Below are 17934 nucleotides of genomic sequence, written 5' to 3'. Positions count from 1 at the left end.
CGCACATATTTTGGCTGATGACAATTTGCACATTATTGTATAATTTTTCATCCGGCGACAATATGTGCCGATGGACGACAATACAGGTTAGGTGCAAGTTGTCGCCGCCGCCGCCAATATGTACAGGATGACAATATGTACCGTTACAGTTAGTCGAACACTCAGTATGCCATTATAACCAAAAATACTGCGTCACCTAGAAGGAGTTGCTCAGGCCAAAATAAACAATACCTTTGTTTCCCCTAACAGAACCAACCCGATTAAATCGATCTGAGTGAAAAAGTTTATTTATTTTTTAATAAGTGTACTGAAATATTTTATATCAACGTCATGAAATCAAAGAGCAAGAGTCACAAAGCATCAAAAATGCATGGCCCTAACTCAAAAATTAACGCGTTTTTGTTTATAAATAGTGTAAAACATAGGGCCAAATATTATGGTTCGTGGCTTTCGCTCTTTCATCCTAATCCGTTTTTCAGAAGAGCTGACTTTGACTTTGTTCTGTTGCAATTTTCAAGCGTTTATTGGAAACAAAACGGTGCCCACAACACGGGGTCCTTATTATGTATCTTAAAACTTACTAGAATCCTATACTCTTAAAATGTTTGGTGAACAAAATAATAGTATACCATACATAGAATATATATATAGAATATTTAAGAATGTTTCGGTGGTATTTATAGAACATGTCTTGTTAAAATTAAGGTACGGAGTAAGGACCGCCTCATCAGGGGCCCATTTTATGTACATATTATTTTAATCAATCTCACTGCATTTCATTTCATTTGAATTTTGATCTAATGATATATATATATATATACATATATATACATACATACATATATATATATATATATATATATATATATATATATATATATATATATATATATATATATATATATATATATATATATATATATATATATATATATATATATAAAATATATTTAAGGAATCACTGTCTAGTTAGTAGAGTATGCCAGGGCATCAACGATAGTTGGAAACGTGGGATAATTTGCATAACGGGCGAAGAACTAGACAGTGATTCCTTATATTTCCATTTCATTGTGAAATAAAATTTAAATTTTAAAAATGTAGACTAATAGATTTAAATTACACGAGGTCTCACATGTCAATTTCAATAGTCCCCGCCCGCTGACGTCAAACACAAAGACCGCCGCACGAGAATTTCATGCATATTAGGCCTCCTTAGCTCCTGACCTTTGGCTTGGCGAAATTTGCATTCCGTTAGAATGATCAAGAAATCAACTCTCCTAACTTTCAAAGAGTTATCACAGAGAAAACAAATAGAAATGGAAATATTATATTATATACATTATATTAAATATATAAATTAATTATATATATATACATATAATTGGATGTCCAGTCACAGGGAATCTGACTCTTGTCTGTCTAAATAGTCGGTTTCAATAAATTTTCATTCGGCTGAGATACTTCATAAGTTCAAATGAACAATTGTTGTGAATTAATTTACTGTTAGATTTTGTTTTTAAATCCCATTTGAAAGATATTCTGTTTTAAAGTCGTTTTTGCCTTTGTACTTTTCTTATTAATAAAAGGTATGAGGGATGATCCAAAAATATTTACATTTCCAATGTCTTTGTCCGAGATAAAATTACAAATTGTAAAAATACTTTATTTCTACATAAATCTACTGGTTCATCGATAGGCGCGGTTAAAAAAAATCACGTGCATGCGGGGCGGGACAAATAGAGACAGAAGCGGGGCTATTAGCACGGGAATTTGCAGAATCAGGAGCATGTAAATATAAGAAATAACTGTCAGATTTTTTGGATTCATGACGATGATCAATCGATTGGCTTGCGTGATAATTTTATGCATAAACGCCTTCGGCGTTTATGCAAATTATCACGCAAGCCACTCGATTGATCACATCATGAATCCAAAAAATTAGACAGTTATTCCTTAAGTAAATGTCACAACTGTTATAAAATCTTTAATAATCAAATGTTATCAACAAATTTTGATATACAAATACCCCTATCTAATTTGATTTTTGCCTTTAAATTTAATTATATAAAATACTTTTTAAAATATTAAGATAAACACAATGTTAGGTTTTGTCTATCGCCGCTCGGCAAGAATGGTACCGTTGTCGTTATGACGTCATTTTCAGTTCATCCGCATAATTTTTTAACCTTCTCGCGTAGATTAAATTCAGAATATTTTTGGGGGGCATATGTCAGGAAAAAATATTTACCTACTTACCCGACCTCAAAATTTAGGGCTTGGTTGAAGAGGAATTAAAAAATATATTTTTTAAGATAAAGAACGCCAAATTCACATATCAAAATATCTTCAGTTCATTTGGAGATAGGTACAATTATTTGAAGATAGGTTATATTGGCGTTTCATTTCATGATGGCCTCAGCCACATCTCTTTTTAAAAATACATGTACGGTGGAAGATTTGTTATCTGTATTAATTAAGGCTTACTACAATGAGTACTGAATTTTAAATAATCGGAAGGTCAGTAAACTCATTTAATTATGTACAAGAGGAATGTAATACATCGACCAAGCACTCAATAATGGAATGCCGCTACTCTCAGTCGACTTACAGACACCAGAAGCTGAATAAGAACATCTTCAAAGAAGGAATGGAGATAATTAATTATATCTAATTTACACTTCTTTTCTTCACAGTTCAAGGTAAAGACTTTATACTGGCCCGAAGGAACAAGGTAAGTGGAGGAGTTATTCATGTTATGGGTTATTATTATTTTTTGTTGTTGTCCATATCATTTTGTCAAGTAGTTATTCATGACCTTAACTCAAGGTCAAATACAGTGATTGCAACCGAAAAAATCTAGTTAAACCACTGACTTTGAAATTAAAGCTTCCATTTTATTTTCTTGATTCACAATTGTCTATAGACTAAAATGGCAGACTTGCCAAAATGAATCAATCAGGTTACTTTCTTCAAATAGTAGCATTAAAATATGAATATGGTTTTTGAAGAAAATAATGAGCAGTCTCAGTCCCTATAGTCCTCTGATTATTGCCCCCCCCCCCCCCACAATCTTGCCAAAATGAATTACCAGTTCACTAAGTTACCCCAGTCGGGTTACCTTCTTCATAAAGAGATAAAATATGAATATTACACTTACACATTCTTTTAACATTTATTTATAAAAAATTTGGAAATAAATACATGTATATATAACACAATAATTTACATTTAAATAACAAATAACAATATCTGAATTTCTATACACTTCCTTACAAAAACATCATTTTTTTTTTATCAAAAAACGTCTTTTAAAAATAAACATGAATGCAAATATGTAAGTGTGAGGATCTTAAATACTGTCCAAATATACATATGTACATAAAAAAATCTAATAAGCTATAAAACATCAAAAACAACAATTTTCACTATAGTGATATCACAATATCTGAACTATTCACACAGGTGGAGGTCCGTCGAGGTAACGTAACAGAGGTCCTAATGACCTGGCAAAATTGTTAATCAGATCACAACTGTAATCATCCTCACAGACCGGAACAAGACTAGCCAACCCAAGCATGAACAGGAAGAGGCACTGAAGCGGAACGGCCACCATCAGAGTTCTGTTGAGGTATCTCTCAGTAGGTGTCCTTGTACTACAGGAAAAGAAAATGATTGGTTGATTAAAATGGATGTGGACCAATAAAATCACCAGAAATATTGAACACTTCATTATAAAGTTATATCCTCTGATGATATTTCCACCCCTTTCCATATATTGCTATAATTCATTAGGAATATTAATTGCCTTTGATTTCTTCATATTTACTACATAAACAGGATAATGATCACTGCTTAAAGTATTTCCAAATTTTTAAATGAAAAAGAACCATGCAAGACTTCCAAAAAACCATGCAATTCTCGAATCCAACATCAAAAGGTTTAGAAGAAAACACTTCAATTTTACATCTGTAGAAACTATCTTTTTGTTCAACAAAAAGAGAATAAAATGCACATCAGATCCTTGGAAGAAAGCTCCATAATCATACATTTGTAGAAACCATCCATATAAACTGAGAGAACAAAACAGAGATTAAAACACAAGAGAAACATAACCTAAGATCCTTGGTGTTCTTCATGCATAGAACCAATCAAGGTAGATCATTATACTGAAGAAGATAGCAGCATCTAGTTATTGTGTTAGACTTGTGTACATGTAATTAATAACAGTTTTATATACTATGCAAAAAAGGAACAACATACTTTACTTTTCACTATTTCATATGAATATGCAATTTTTTTTAACCCAACAAAGCCTGAAATCCATTATGAGTCTGAGTTCCAGTGACAGTGCTTTTAAAGACTTCAAAAATAGCGAAACCTTTTTCCTAATCATCTATCTTAATAGCAAGCCTGTGACTTCATGAAACATTTAACTTGAATCCTTGCAAGGTTTCTTCATAAAAATGTCAACCTTATCAAGTTATTCTGGAAATCAACAAAATATGAAACATTTATGAATATTTAAGAACAAGCTCCTCCGGAAATGAGCTTATCAACAGGAGTCCTGATTTGTTGGTTTGACACAGTGCTCACCTGAACCAAACAGATCATACTAACTGTAATCAAACCATTTACCTACATACTAAAGATTTATGACCAATGCGTATATTTCTGTGTTAAGCTTTGATCACAAAAGCTCATCTGAGCCTCTTGTACTAGTGTACTTATAATCCTATATTTCTACTTATTCTTTAGGATTTTCCATTAGAAAGAGGACAGCCATCCATTTGAACAAAAATGAATCCTCTTTCCTAGGGATGCTCTGTATTAAGTTTATAGTTCTTCCTGTCAAATGGTTCTGGGAAAGAAGTCAATATTGCAGAAAAGTTAATGACAACAGGCATGGATAAACTTTGATCAAGTGCACTTAAAAGAGCCCATAAAAGCTCACAGATCATAATTTCATCATAATTCTTCCAGACTTTTATGTTTCTCACTAAGAAGATAATACAAGTCTATTTTGACATAAATCCTTTGAGTGTTTCCCTTTCAAGAATGCACATGAAGATCCACAGTGATGTTCATGAAATGTTGTAATTAGTTACACAATAAGACACAGACAATTCCTATTCTAATCACATTAACCAAAGCAGTCTATGACACAAAGATATGTTTGTCAGTTACACAGGTTAGTAGTCATGCATGCAGTCCTGTCAGTTATATACAACAAGGTCTCTAAATTACAAAGCCAGAATTTGATCCTCAGAGAGTTTACAATGCGGCCATCTTTGCAACACAATATAAGAGATTCTATTATATGTGCTGAAAGTTGGTTGATACTTGATAGTATACAGGTCATGCATATATCCTTAAAGACATATCAACAAATACAAGTCATAAAACCAGAAGTCTCTGACGAGACTGTAGCTCTACTGGTTGTATTTATAAAGGAAGATAAAAGTAGCACTTTGACTTGAAACTTTGCAACAGCAATAAACAGAATAATGATCCTTGGTTTAGTCTCTTTTGTGGCAAGATTTATTATTATATCAGACTAAAACTGTAGGAGGAGTAGCCTTTTAAAACAATTTTACAGAAATTTTGATTTAAGTAACCATGGCAACATCATTCAACAAAATCAAAAAACAATAACACCAATTATGTATCTCTGTAGTCTACTTGTATGAAACATTATACTGAAATCAGACAAAAAGTGTAGGAGGAGTAGCGTTTTGAAAGTATTTCAAGAAAATTTCTACTTTTAGTAACCATGGCAACACCGTTCATTGAAATCCAAAGCTGGTACAGAGAATTATGTATCTTAGTGTAGTCTAATTGTGTGCTAAGTTATACTAAAATTAGACCAAAACTGTAGGAGGAGTAGCATTTTGAAGGTATTTCAAGGAAATTTCTATTTTTAGTAACCATGGCAACACCGTTCATCGAAATCAGAAAATCAATATGAAGAATTATGTATCTTAGTGTAGTCTACTTGTTTGCCAAGTTATACTGAAATCAGACCAAAACTGTAAGAGGAGTAGCATTTTGAAAGTATTTCACAGAAATTTCTATTTTTAGTAACCATGGCAACACCGTTCATTGAAATCAAAAACCAATACAGAATTGTGTATCTGAGTATAGTCTACTTGTGTGCCAAGTTATAGTGAAATCAGATAAAACTGTAGGAGGAGTAGCATTTTGAAAGTATTTCACAGAAATTTCTATTTTTAGTAACCATGGCAACACCGTTCATCGAAATCAAAAACCGATATACAGAATTATGTATCTTAGTATAGTCTACTTGTGTGCCAAGTTATATTGAAATCAGATAAAAATGTAGGAGGAGTAGCATTTTGAAAGTATTTCACAGAAATTTCTATTTTTAGTAACCATGGCAACACCGTTCATCAAAATCAAAAACCGATATACAGAATTATGTATCTTAGTATAGTCTACTTGCACGCCAAGTTATATTGAAATCAGATCAAAACTGTAGGAGGAGTAGCATTTTGAATGTTTTTCACAGAAATTTCTATTTTTAGTAACCATGGCAACACCGTTCATCGAAATCAAAAACCGATACACAGAATTATGTATCATAGTGTAGTCTACTTGTGTGCCAAGTTATATTGAAATCAGACCAAAACTGTAGGAGGAGTAGCATTTTGAATGTATTTCAAGGAAATTTCTATTTTTAGTAACCATGGCAACACCGTTCATTGAAATCAAAAACCGATACACAGAATTATGTATCTTAGTGTAGTCTACTTGTGTGCCAAGTTATACTGAAATCAGACCAAAACTGTAGGAGGAGTAGCATTTTGAAAAATTGTTTACAGACGGACGGACAGACAGACAGACAGACAGACGGACGGATGACGGACACCTTACTATCGCATAAGCTCTTCTGGTCTCTGACCAGTAGAGCTAATAAACAAAGGGAGGAATGTGCTTAAAATTTATAAGCATATCAACATAATCAACATAGTATAGGGCCACCACCATTTCATGCTACAATGCAGACACATAGAGAGGAGTAAAATATGTGCTGGTATACTTGTTTCTGTCTCCATGTTGCAGGAGGTTGCTCGGTGATGTTAACTGCAGCTGTGAAAAAGGGACACATTTTGAAAACATGAATAAACAGTAATAATAAACTGTACGTGTGCTTGAGAATGGCAGACTTTCATAACTTGGATCTATTCCCTCATCCAGAAAACAAAGACCACATACTTTGGATAATATCCTTGCATCCGAAACATAGACTATAGTGGTATTGTAAATTTCCAATAATTGCAACACTTATGTAAGAGTGGCCTGAGTTGGGAATTTTGGGTACTTGAGAATGAACCTGCTCCAAAATCACTCATCCAGAAAATATACTATGTCATACACCATGTAGAAAATATAGGTCAAATGAAGACTCAAAATTGCTTAATACACTGTACTATGCATCCCTATTGTCATAATTGATTGAATTTGATCAGCATAGGAATTCTAGCTTCTTTGGGATATAAACTAAGTGCTAGAATTTTACTAATCAGTCATCCTGAAAATGTATGTCACTTGCAGCATCTGAAACCTTATTTCATGTTTCTTCTTCAAAAAACTTTTAATGACAACTTCAAGCTTTTGATACAAAGCCACACTGTTTTGAGTCTCTTTCTTCTGTAGATGGAAAGAGAACATTCAGGAGGTTCATAACATGCCCAAAATAGGTTCAGCATTTGATGTACCTGGAGCAGTCTTAGGACAGAGAACCTCCTCAATGTACATGTTTCCAAATAAACACACACTATGTCTCTTCACTAATTTTTATACATATGATTTCATGAGCCACTACTTAAGAACCCTATTAGCATTTAAAGTAGCTGAGGTAAGTTTATCAAAATTTCTTAATTTTATCACTCACAACTTAAAGATTTTGCAATTGGCTGTCCATGTTAATGTAACTGATACATTAAAAACTTTTTTAAGCAAAAGATGCAGTTAGGAAGAAGTGTGTTCCACAAAGAAACATAGCACAAGGAAATGAGCATGGATTTTAACTTGATCCCTTAGTTACCTGAATTTACAAATATAATCCTATCATCTGCAAACATAAATAAGAATTTGGTCAAATTCTCTAAGATCCTCTGCTGGTTTTCTAGGTTGTTCAAATACACATTGAAAAGAATAGGCAATGACTCTTCTCCTTGCATTAACCAATTATATCATTAAATCATGAAATTTGCAAATATAAAAACAACCAGTCTGGAAATCACAACTGATCATCTGTGATGACTGATTTCTCAGATTTTCATCAGTAACTTTTACAAAGAACATTTAAATCTTCTGATTTTTTTTAAAACTTCAATTCATCTTACCGTAAAAATGAAGGTCAAAGTTCATTTTGAACTTATTTACTGACATTTTCCTAGAATTCATAATCAAAAGAGACCAGGACCATATGAAACAAAGGCACCATAAATCAGAACAAATTTGCTTACAAAGCCATTTCATTTTTCATAAAAAAATAATTTCTCACATAATAAATTGGTAGCTGATGTTCACTTTATAAATTTTAATTTGACCTAAACATTTGTCCCAATCCCTGAATAATGTACATTTATGAAACTAATGCCCTGTTCACAGGGAGAGTTTAATTCGCAGTAAATTAATGCAAAGTAAAATGATGTGAATTAAACTAATGCGAATTAAATTGCGTTCTCACGACAACTAATGCGAAGTAAACTAATGCGAATTATAATTTTATTTGTACAACAAGGCTATTCAGTGGGGCTATTATGACGTCATTTACAAATCACGTCATATTGTGCAGAGCAGACATACATTTGACATAATGTATTTCATAGTGTCTGTACACATTTTAGTGATTAACATAATTTTCCTTTGTTTTCCACTCAAAAAAAGCACAAGTACCTATATTTGACCTTCGACATGTGGCCTGTGACTTAATTCTGACCTTACGCATGCGTCAAAATTTAATTCGAATTAGCTTCCCTTAGCGTTCACATGGAGCTAATGCGAAGTAATTTAATGTGCAGTAAACTAATTCGAATTAAACTAATTCGCATTAAATTCTCCTGGTGAACGCGGATCAAATTTAATTCGCAGTAACTTACGTTTAATTCGAATTAAACTCTCCGTGTGAACAGGGCATAAGTGCATGTAAACAATCTTGATATAATTAATATATTATATTTCTGTTATATTTACAATTTAATAAAAATCATACTTTACAAATTCATTGCTTTTTTGCTACGAAATGCACTTTACTGATACATACACTTCGTATAGATGTCTTTGGAGCTTTTAGCACATCTTCCAAACTAGATGTATATGATGAGCAAAGTTTCATCAGTGCATTATGTCTGTTAGCAATGATGTGCATTTTGTCATGGGCGTTGATCATTTCCACAGAATCTGAGTTGATGAGGAGCTTGTCAGCAGTTTCTTTCAGTGAAAATATTCTATCTTTGTTGCTTTCTAAATCAGCTTTCAAAACCTGCAAAACAACCAAAACATCGATTTTTATGCATACATGTAATTTTCATTTTTTCTTAATTCCTTTGTATTTCGATGGATTCAAATTAGTATGTTTTTTTTTTCCAGTGAGAACTTCCCATTTTAATGCTAAGTTTACACCAGTATCTACAACAAAACAGCCATTTTTGGATCAACACCCTATATTTTTAAAGATTAATACATTAAGTTAATTAACAGACATACAGACGGATGGGAAGTCCCATACCATCATATGGCCCATGAAAGAGTAGTGTATCGAAAGAAAATATAAACCTGTTTTCATTTTCAGATATCAACTTACAGTAAGTTTCCTAAGTTTAGACCACATAGCAGTCTCATCTACAGATAAGTTGATAGGTTCACATTGCTGTAGCTTATTCTCTACACTTTCTAACCACAGAAGTAAATCATGAATGGTGTGATGGAATTCCTGACATCGCATCAGAGCCTCCTGTAGTTCCCTTTGTATGACAATCACTTTGGAACACAGTTTATCCCACTGATAATTTATTTTCTTTAGCTTGTCATGTGTACTTCTTCCATCCTTAGTACTGAGGTCAATGAAATCTCTTCCAAGAAGATTTAATGACTGAACTCTGGCTTTTTTGGATTCAAGTTGCATTAAAAAGTCCTGAAAAGAATGGGGGAAAAAATGTTGACTTTTATGCATCATTAATCATGAGGCTAAGCCAAAGAATGCTCCATATATCAAATGTTTAAAAAAGCCAACAATAGCTTTTTAAATTCAATTAACTGACTTGTAAATCTGATGATTTGTTAAAGTAGAATAAAAAATTGACAGACAGAATTTAAAGTAATGAAAATATACATGGATATATATACAGTGAATATATATATTTTTAATACATGTAGTACATGTACATATTTGCCTGTGTATGTCAGTATCCAAACAATAGTACTGTAAATCACCAAATTTTCGCAACACCTTATTTTCAAACAAGATGTGTTTGTGAAACACTGATGCCCCTGTATGGCAGCTTATGGCGAAGGTTAAAGTTTCTCAAATGCAAGTCAAAATCCAGACCAAAAGATTAAAAATGTTGGTACCCAAAGAAAGGTCTTGTCTGAAGGAATATACCTGTGAAATTTGAAAGCCCTAGCTGCAACTGTTCAAAAGTTGTGGCGAAGGTGAAAGTTTTTTAAAAGTAAGTAAAACGCCAAGGTCAAGGTCAAAGTTGTTGGTATCCAAAGATAGGTCTTGTCACAAGGATTACATATGTGAAGTATGAAAGCCTTAGCATCAACCATTCAAAAGTTATGGCTAATGTTAAGGTTTTTCAAAAGTAGGTCAAACTCCTGGGTCAAGGTCAAAAGGTCAAAGTGGTTGGTATCCAAAGGAAGGTCTTGTCACAAGGATTACATATGTGAAGTATGAAAGCCCTAGCTCCAACCATTCAAAAGTTATGGCTAAGATTAAAGTTTTTCAAAAGTAGGTCAAACTCCTAGGTCAAGGTCAAAGGGTCAAAGAGGTTGATATCCAGAGGAAGGTCTTGTCACAAGGAATTCACATGTGAAGTTTGAAACCCCAAGCACCAACTGTTCAAAAGTTATGGCCAAGGTTAAAGTTTTTCAAAAGTAGGTCAAACTCCAAGGTGAAGATCAAAAGGTCAAAGTTGTTGGTAACTAAAGGAAGGCCTTGTCACAAAGAATACACATGTGAAGTTTGAAACCCCAAGCACCAACTGTTCAGAAGTTATGGCCAAGGTTAAAGTCTCATAAAATTTTGCAAAAGTGGGTCAAACTCCAAGGTCAAGGTCAAAAGGTCAAATATGATGGTATCCAAAAAAAGGTCTTGTCACAAGGAATACACCTGTGAAATATGAAAGTCATAGCTCCAACCAACAGACAGACAGACAAACAGGACAAAAACAATATACCCAGGGATCTTTCAATCCGGGGGCATAAAAAGGTCATGTGTTATTTATAAGAGAGAAATTTTTTTTTCACTAATTCAGGTAATTGTTATATGTAATCTTCAATCATAAAAAATTATGCAAGAATGAAATTTTCGTGAGTAGACGGTCCTGTGTAATTATGCGAAAATAAAGTTCTCACAATTAAAAAGTGATTTATTTAGCATACCCTGTGATGCTTGACAATAAAATCTAAATTGGCGATTCCTCCTTGAAATGATCGCAGTTGGTTCTGCTTTGTATTCACTTCATCTAACCAGATCTGCATGTTGTCAATGTCAGCCATAAATTGCCTCCATTCCCTTTTGTGCTGTGCCAACTTCTGATCTTTTTCAAAGACCATTGCTTGAAGCACTTCCCATCTGTCCTTAACATCTAAAAGAGATTCAATTTCTATGATTTACATGTGCATTAGTGTTTTGCTTCACAAGCAGAATGAACTAAAAAAGGTGTTATTTAAATTGTTTTCTTAAACTAGCAATGTCTGCCACATCAACATGTAATCAAGTATGTCATTTTGCTACAATATCAATATTACTTCCTTCAATATTATTTCAATAAGTATCCAGTTGACCAATTTCACAACCCTTATTAAAAATTCAAGACTTTTTTTTCAAAATCTTTATAAGTCACCGGGTTTTTATTTCATCTCCAATAAACTTTGTCATGAATGCAAAGTCTTAATTCTCACAATTATTATCATAGATAAAAGACTATTGTCATATGACTTAATTATGATAGATAAATATAATTTTAAAGAATCTTTTGAAGTTATTGTAAAAAATAAAATCAGCAGGGACAATGAAAATCAATGGTAACTGTCTAAGTAAAATTAAATAGATCAACTACCAGTAAGCAATTTTCCAGATTTTCAAATTAATCTAAAAGCTTAAACTTTATTTCCCTAAAGAGATTTATCACAAAATCCAGTACTTCAATACTAACCTTGATTTTAATCAATTTACCACTATACACTAACCTTCAACTTCTCTGTCTATGCTGCTGATGTTAGAGAATCCAGTCTCTGATTTAATGAGACGATCCAGAGTTTTAACTTCATTTATCCTCTGTTCACATTCATTTACTAGTGGCATCTGAAAAATCAAAATTTCATAAATCACTAAAATGTTGGAAACTTCATATAATAGAAATGAATTGTGGTGAATGGTGTCTACTTAAATGGGGGTTCACATATTTGGTATAGCCAAGAGTTTCTATCAACAGTGAACTTTAATTTTGCTTTAATTTTAATTTGATTTTTGTCAGAGTGGACCAAAAAAAACCTCAGCTATTGAAGATGAGAGATTCATTAAAGCACGCTAAGAGGTGAACCAATAAAATTAAGTTTTTGAAGGACTGGCATGAGACTGCCATTTTTATGAAAGTACTTGCATTTAAGAAGAGTAAAGCAAGATGAGTTTGTGAAACACTGATTATCCCAAATGGCAGCTCACGACAGAAGTAATTTTTTTTAATGAAGGTCAAATTCCAAGGTCAAGGTCATCAGGTAAAAAGATGTTGGAATCAAAAGAAAGATTTGTCACAAGGATTACACATTTGAAATATGAAAACCCTAGCACTAACCGTTCAAAAGTTATGGCCAAGGTTAAAGTTTTTCAAAAGTTGGTGATACTCCAAGGTGAAGGTCATAGAGTAAAAATTTTGGTACCCAAGAAAAGGTCTTGTCAGAAGAAAAGCATATGTGAAATATAAAAGTTATGGGCAAGGTTAAAGTATTATGAAAGTAGCACACTCCAAGGTCATGAGGTCATACATGTTGGTATGTAAAGAAATGTCTTGTCATATGGAAAATATGAAAGCCCTAGCACCAACCATTCAAAGTTATGACAAAGGTTAAAGTTTCACAAAAGTATGTCAGGTCACGAGGTCAAGAAATGTTCATATCCAAAGAAAGATCTTGGCACAAGGAATATGTGAAATATGAACACTCTAGCACCAACTGTTAAGAAGTTATGGACAAAGATCAAGTTTTCTAAAAATAGGTTGAATTCCAAGGTCAAGAGGTCAAAAATATTAGTATTCGAAGATAGGTCTTGTCACAAGAGATACACATGAAAAATGTGAAAGCCCTATCACCAACCATTCAAAAGATATGGGAAAGGTTAAAGTTTTTTGGACAAAGAGACAAACAGAAAGACAGTTTAACAGACCAAAAACTATATGCCCTCTAATCTTTGATTACAGGGGGATAAAAATTTGCATGCAATATTAAATGACATAAATTTTACATTAATTTATGGTGTTTGGAAAATTTTATTTTGTTTTAAATCACATTTATTGAGATGTAATAATGGAATTGTTTTTAGCATGTCAAAAAATTTATGTAGCAATCGTTTTTGATTGTCATTCTGTTTCTAATGTTTTAATGCATCTTTCCACCACAATATTTATTGATATTCTTATTATTTGAATTTTTATTTTAAAAAAAATTGCTTGTCCCCAGGGGCTGACAAATCCCACTGCCCCACGCCCAGGTATTCAGCTAATTCTGAAGTCTTATTATGATTAACATACATAGTCTCCAGAACTTCTGCCCAGATCAGGGACCCTTGGGCTGGAGATGTGCACCTCTGCCTCCAGCTGTCTTAGTTGCTGTTTTGCTAAATCTAGAGCATCCACCATTTGTCCCATGAGTGCTTCTATTTTGGCATTCAGATTCATGGGTGCATCTTCAGTGAACTCCCTCAAAATTTCTTCTCTAGATGCTGCAAAAAGAATTGATTTATCATACTTTATTTTGTCATAAATTAAATTGCAGTCTTGCAATCTAACAGAAACTGTGAAGATTTTTCTAACAAATATCTTAAATTCTCTTGTAGCTCCATCCTTGCTCAAGGGACCATGACTTGAACAAATTCGATTTCAATTCATGTGGTAATGCTCGCATATTAAGTTTAACAATTTTGTATATATGTTATTCTAAAAAAAGACTACTTTAACATTTCTCTTGACATTTATATGTAAAATTTTGGACCCTTTCTTATTTGGCCTCATGATTTGACTAAAAACAAGAGGCCCAAGGGCCTTGAATCGCTCTTCTGATAAACTGTACAACCTATCACTTCTATTTGAAGCCTCTAAGTATCCTATATATTTAGATTAAGCCTTGAAATTCCAAAGGTAGGTCATCATGACCTACATTTTAGATAAAACACTCTGAGAACCCAGGATGATTCTAGGCCAATTAGTACCTGATAGTAGGTCACGGTGACCTACTTATCACTTGTCATTCTCTGAGGACCCAAGATGCATCAACTAAGTTTGATGATTCTAAGTGAATCAATGCCTAAAATATTTTTAAAATTATAACCATTAAATTTCAAAAGTAGGTCACAGTGACCTACTTTTCAGATGACATACTTTGAGAACCCAAGATGCATCAACTGACAAAATTTGATGATTCTAAGCCAATAAGTATCTCATATATTTAAATAAAGCCATAAAATTTCAAAAATAGGTCACAGTGACCTCCATATCAGTTGATTAACTCTACGTACCCAAGATGCATCAACTAACAAAGTTTGACGATTCTAAGCCAATTAGTACCCGAAATATTTAAATATAGTCATATAAATTGAAAAGTAGGTCACGTGACCTACTTTTCAGTTGACCTACTCCGAGGACCCAAGATATATCAATTGACAAATTTTGATGCTTCTAAGCCAAATAGTACGTGAAATATTTAATTAAAGCCACAAATTTTCAAAAGAAGTTCATGGTGACCTCCTTTTCAGTCGACTTACTCCAAAGACCTAAGATGCATCAACTGACAAAGTTTGTTGATTCTAAGCCAATTAGTACCCGAAATATTTAACTATAGTCATATAAATTGAAAAGTAGGTCACAGTGACCTACTTTTCAGTCGATCTACTCCGAGAACCCAAAATGCATCAACTGACAAACCTTGATGATTCTAAGCCAAATAGTACCCAAAAATCTTAAATACAGCCATAAAATTTCAAAAAGTAGGTCAGGGTGACCTACTTTTCAGTTGACCTACTCCGAGGACCCAAGATATATCAACTGACAAATTTTGATGATTAAAGCCAATTAATGCCTGAAATATTTAATTAAAGCCATAATTTTTCAAAAGTAGGTCACAGTGACCTACTTTCAGTCGACCTACTCCGAAGACCCAAGATGCATCAAATGACAGAGTTTGATGACTCTAAGCCAATTAGTATCCGAAATATTTATTTATAGCCATATAAATTGAAAAGTAGGTCATGGTGACCTACTTTCAGTTGACGTTTTTTGAGGACCCAAGATGCATCAACTTACTAAGTTTTATGATCATAGGCCTTAAAATGTCCAAATTATGCCACTAAAACGCTTTGAAATTGAATGCCTGCAAAGTTCAAAAAGTAGGTCACAGTGACCTACTTTTTAATAAATTTGTTTTATGGCCCCAAGATGCATCATCTTACAAGATTTAATGATTCTAAACCTCTCAGTATTCAAATTAATGACCTTAATTGTTTTGAAAAAGATTAGCCATAAAATTCAGAAAGTAGGTCAAGGTGACCTACTTTTAGTTGAGGTACTCCGAGGACCCAAGATACATCAACTGACAAAGTTTGATGATCATAGGCCTTTAAAAATTGTTCAAAATATGCCTCTAAATCATTTTGAAAAAGAATGGCAGCAAAATTTGAAAAGTAGGTCACTGTAACCTACTTTTGAAACATTATGATATGAGGTCCTTAGATGCATCAACTGACAAGATTTGATGATCCTAGTCCTTATAGTAAGCAAAATATCAACATTTTAATAAAATGTAATTTTTGGTCAACTTTGAAGTGACCTTTACACCACGCCCTTTGCCCCAGGGTGATGCCTTGAACAACTTTTAATCTTCAACATATCCCCATCCTTGTAAGTTTGGTGATAATCTGCCCAGTGGTTCTTGAGAAGAAGATTTCTTAGCAACCAGTACTTTTGTTTCTATTTTCCTAATTATCTCCCCTTTTCTAAGGGTCACAAACCTTGTTTTAGCATAAATGGGAGCCTTTGGGCCAAGGATATCCTGTGACAAATTTGACAATAATTGGCCAAGGGGTTCTTGAGTTATGGCCCATATTCTAAAAAGTTTACGCACACCGCACAAATGGCCATAGCATTAGCTCTTTGAGCCTTTGGCTCAGAAGAGCTAACAAATCTATATACATGTATAAATGTGATTGCATGTTTGCAGACAATTTTTACAATTTTATGATTTAATCAAACACGAACCTTCACTATATGTGAATGCTTGCAGAAAGAATTTACAATTTGCAGCCTTGTGTTTCTTGAGAGGAAAAGTAAGATTTTTGAAGGTATTTCAAAAATATATATTAATCTAAAGCTTGAGATCTTCTGGCCTCATTATTCACAAGGGGGCCATCCTTGAACGTGCAAATGGGAATCCACATTATGTGGGCCTGTTTACATACATACAAGTTTGAAAATTCATTTGAATACATCCCTGTGACCAAATAATGCTTTCCTGCCAAGTTTGGATGAAATTGGACAATTGTTCTGTAAAAAATACTGCAAAGGAAAATTGTTCAGACAAGCCCTTGGCTCGGGTGAGCTAATGATCACCAAAAATAACTCTGCCCTTGGGCCTGAATCTTGAACCATGTGCTTAGGACTTTCACAGTTTGTACTGTTTGTTGCTTTTCTAATCAAATTAACAATTTGACTTCTAAGTGTCCAAAAGAATTTTAATAATTTTGGACCCCTCTCTATGGCCCCTTCGGAGGGGGGGGGGGGGGGGGGGGGGGTTGTGGGGGTTGTGGTAAGGCTGTGAAATTCAAAACTTGTCACTATTTTCCTTCAATGCTTCAAGCCAAAATTAGTTGAAAATATTTCACCTTTTTCAGAGAAAAAGTTGAAAATATTAAAAAGTCTGCACCATGCAAAACACATGACGAAAGAGAACAAAGAGCAATAAGGTCACCTGAGTGACTTGGGTGACCTGAAAAAGAAGAATTCAAAGGTATTTACCAATGGCAGACTTTGATGGCTTGACTCTTGTGGAGGACCCTGAAAATGGAGACCTGGACCTTTTAGAGGGCAACAAGTCAACTGGTGTTCTTGACCTTGATCTTGGGGGAGATGGTCTACTTGTTTGAGATGGTTTCATGTGCAGAATTCCTTGTGTGGAAACCCTCCGTTTTTCTGGGGGGCTCTCGGGAGGAGAGGAATCCAGATATTCCTCTATGTCATGCATTGTGTCTGATAAGAGAGCTGTGGAGTATGGCACATCAGACTTCAACTGTAGTTCCAACATGTCTAATTCATCATTGGAATGCAGTCCAGGATGAACTTTTTCAATCTGCTAATTTGAAAAAAAAAAAAAAACTAAAAATTTGCTAAGAAAGTGCTGACAAACAATTCTCAATTATAAGAAATAATTCAAAAGAATTCCAAGTTCCATTTCCATAAACTGATTCCACACAAAAAACTA

The 17934-nt window shown here is 33.6% G+C and overlaps 1 protein-coding gene across 1 annotated transcript in view; it reads right to left on the bottom strand.

Annotated features, from left to right (window-relative positions):
* Positions 1 to 3247: 3247 nt before the first annotated feature.
* LOC133172374 (muscle-specific protein 300 kDa-like) overlaps positions 3248 to 17934 on the bottom strand; it is a 144583-nt gene continuing 129896 nt past the window's right edge. Inside the window, exons 117-124 of the mRNA XM_061307249.1 lie at positions 17472 to 17805; positions 13998 to 14188; positions 12442 to 12556; positions 11632 to 11837; positions 9830 to 10159; positions 9290 to 9508; positions 7058 to 7107; positions 3248 to 3653 (exon numbers count right to left, since the gene is read on the bottom strand). Coding sequence (XP_061163233.1) covers positions 3455 to 3653; positions 7058 to 7107; positions 9290 to 9508; positions 9830 to 10159; positions 11632 to 11837; positions 12442 to 12556; positions 13998 to 14188; positions 17472 to 17805 — 1644 coding nt within the window. The 3' untranslated portion in view covers positions 3248 to 3454. The remainder of the gene's footprint in view (positions 3654 to 7057; positions 7108 to 9289; positions 9509 to 9829; positions 10160 to 11631; positions 11838 to 12441; positions 12557 to 13997; positions 14189 to 17471; positions 17806 to 17934) is intronic.

The sequence above is a fragment of the Saccostrea echinata genome, unplaced genomic scaffold, assembly GCF_033153115.1.
Source record: "Saccostrea echinata isolate AGI-Se365-2 ecotype Australia unplaced genomic scaffold, CSIRO_AGI_Sech_v1 ptg000002l, whole genome shotgun sequence".
In the NCBI taxonomy this organism is placed as follows: domain Eukaryota; kingdom Metazoa; phylum Mollusca; class Bivalvia; order Ostreida; family Ostreidae; genus Saccostrea; species Saccostrea echinata.
This window is presented reverse-complemented; position numbering and strand designations above follow the sequence as displayed.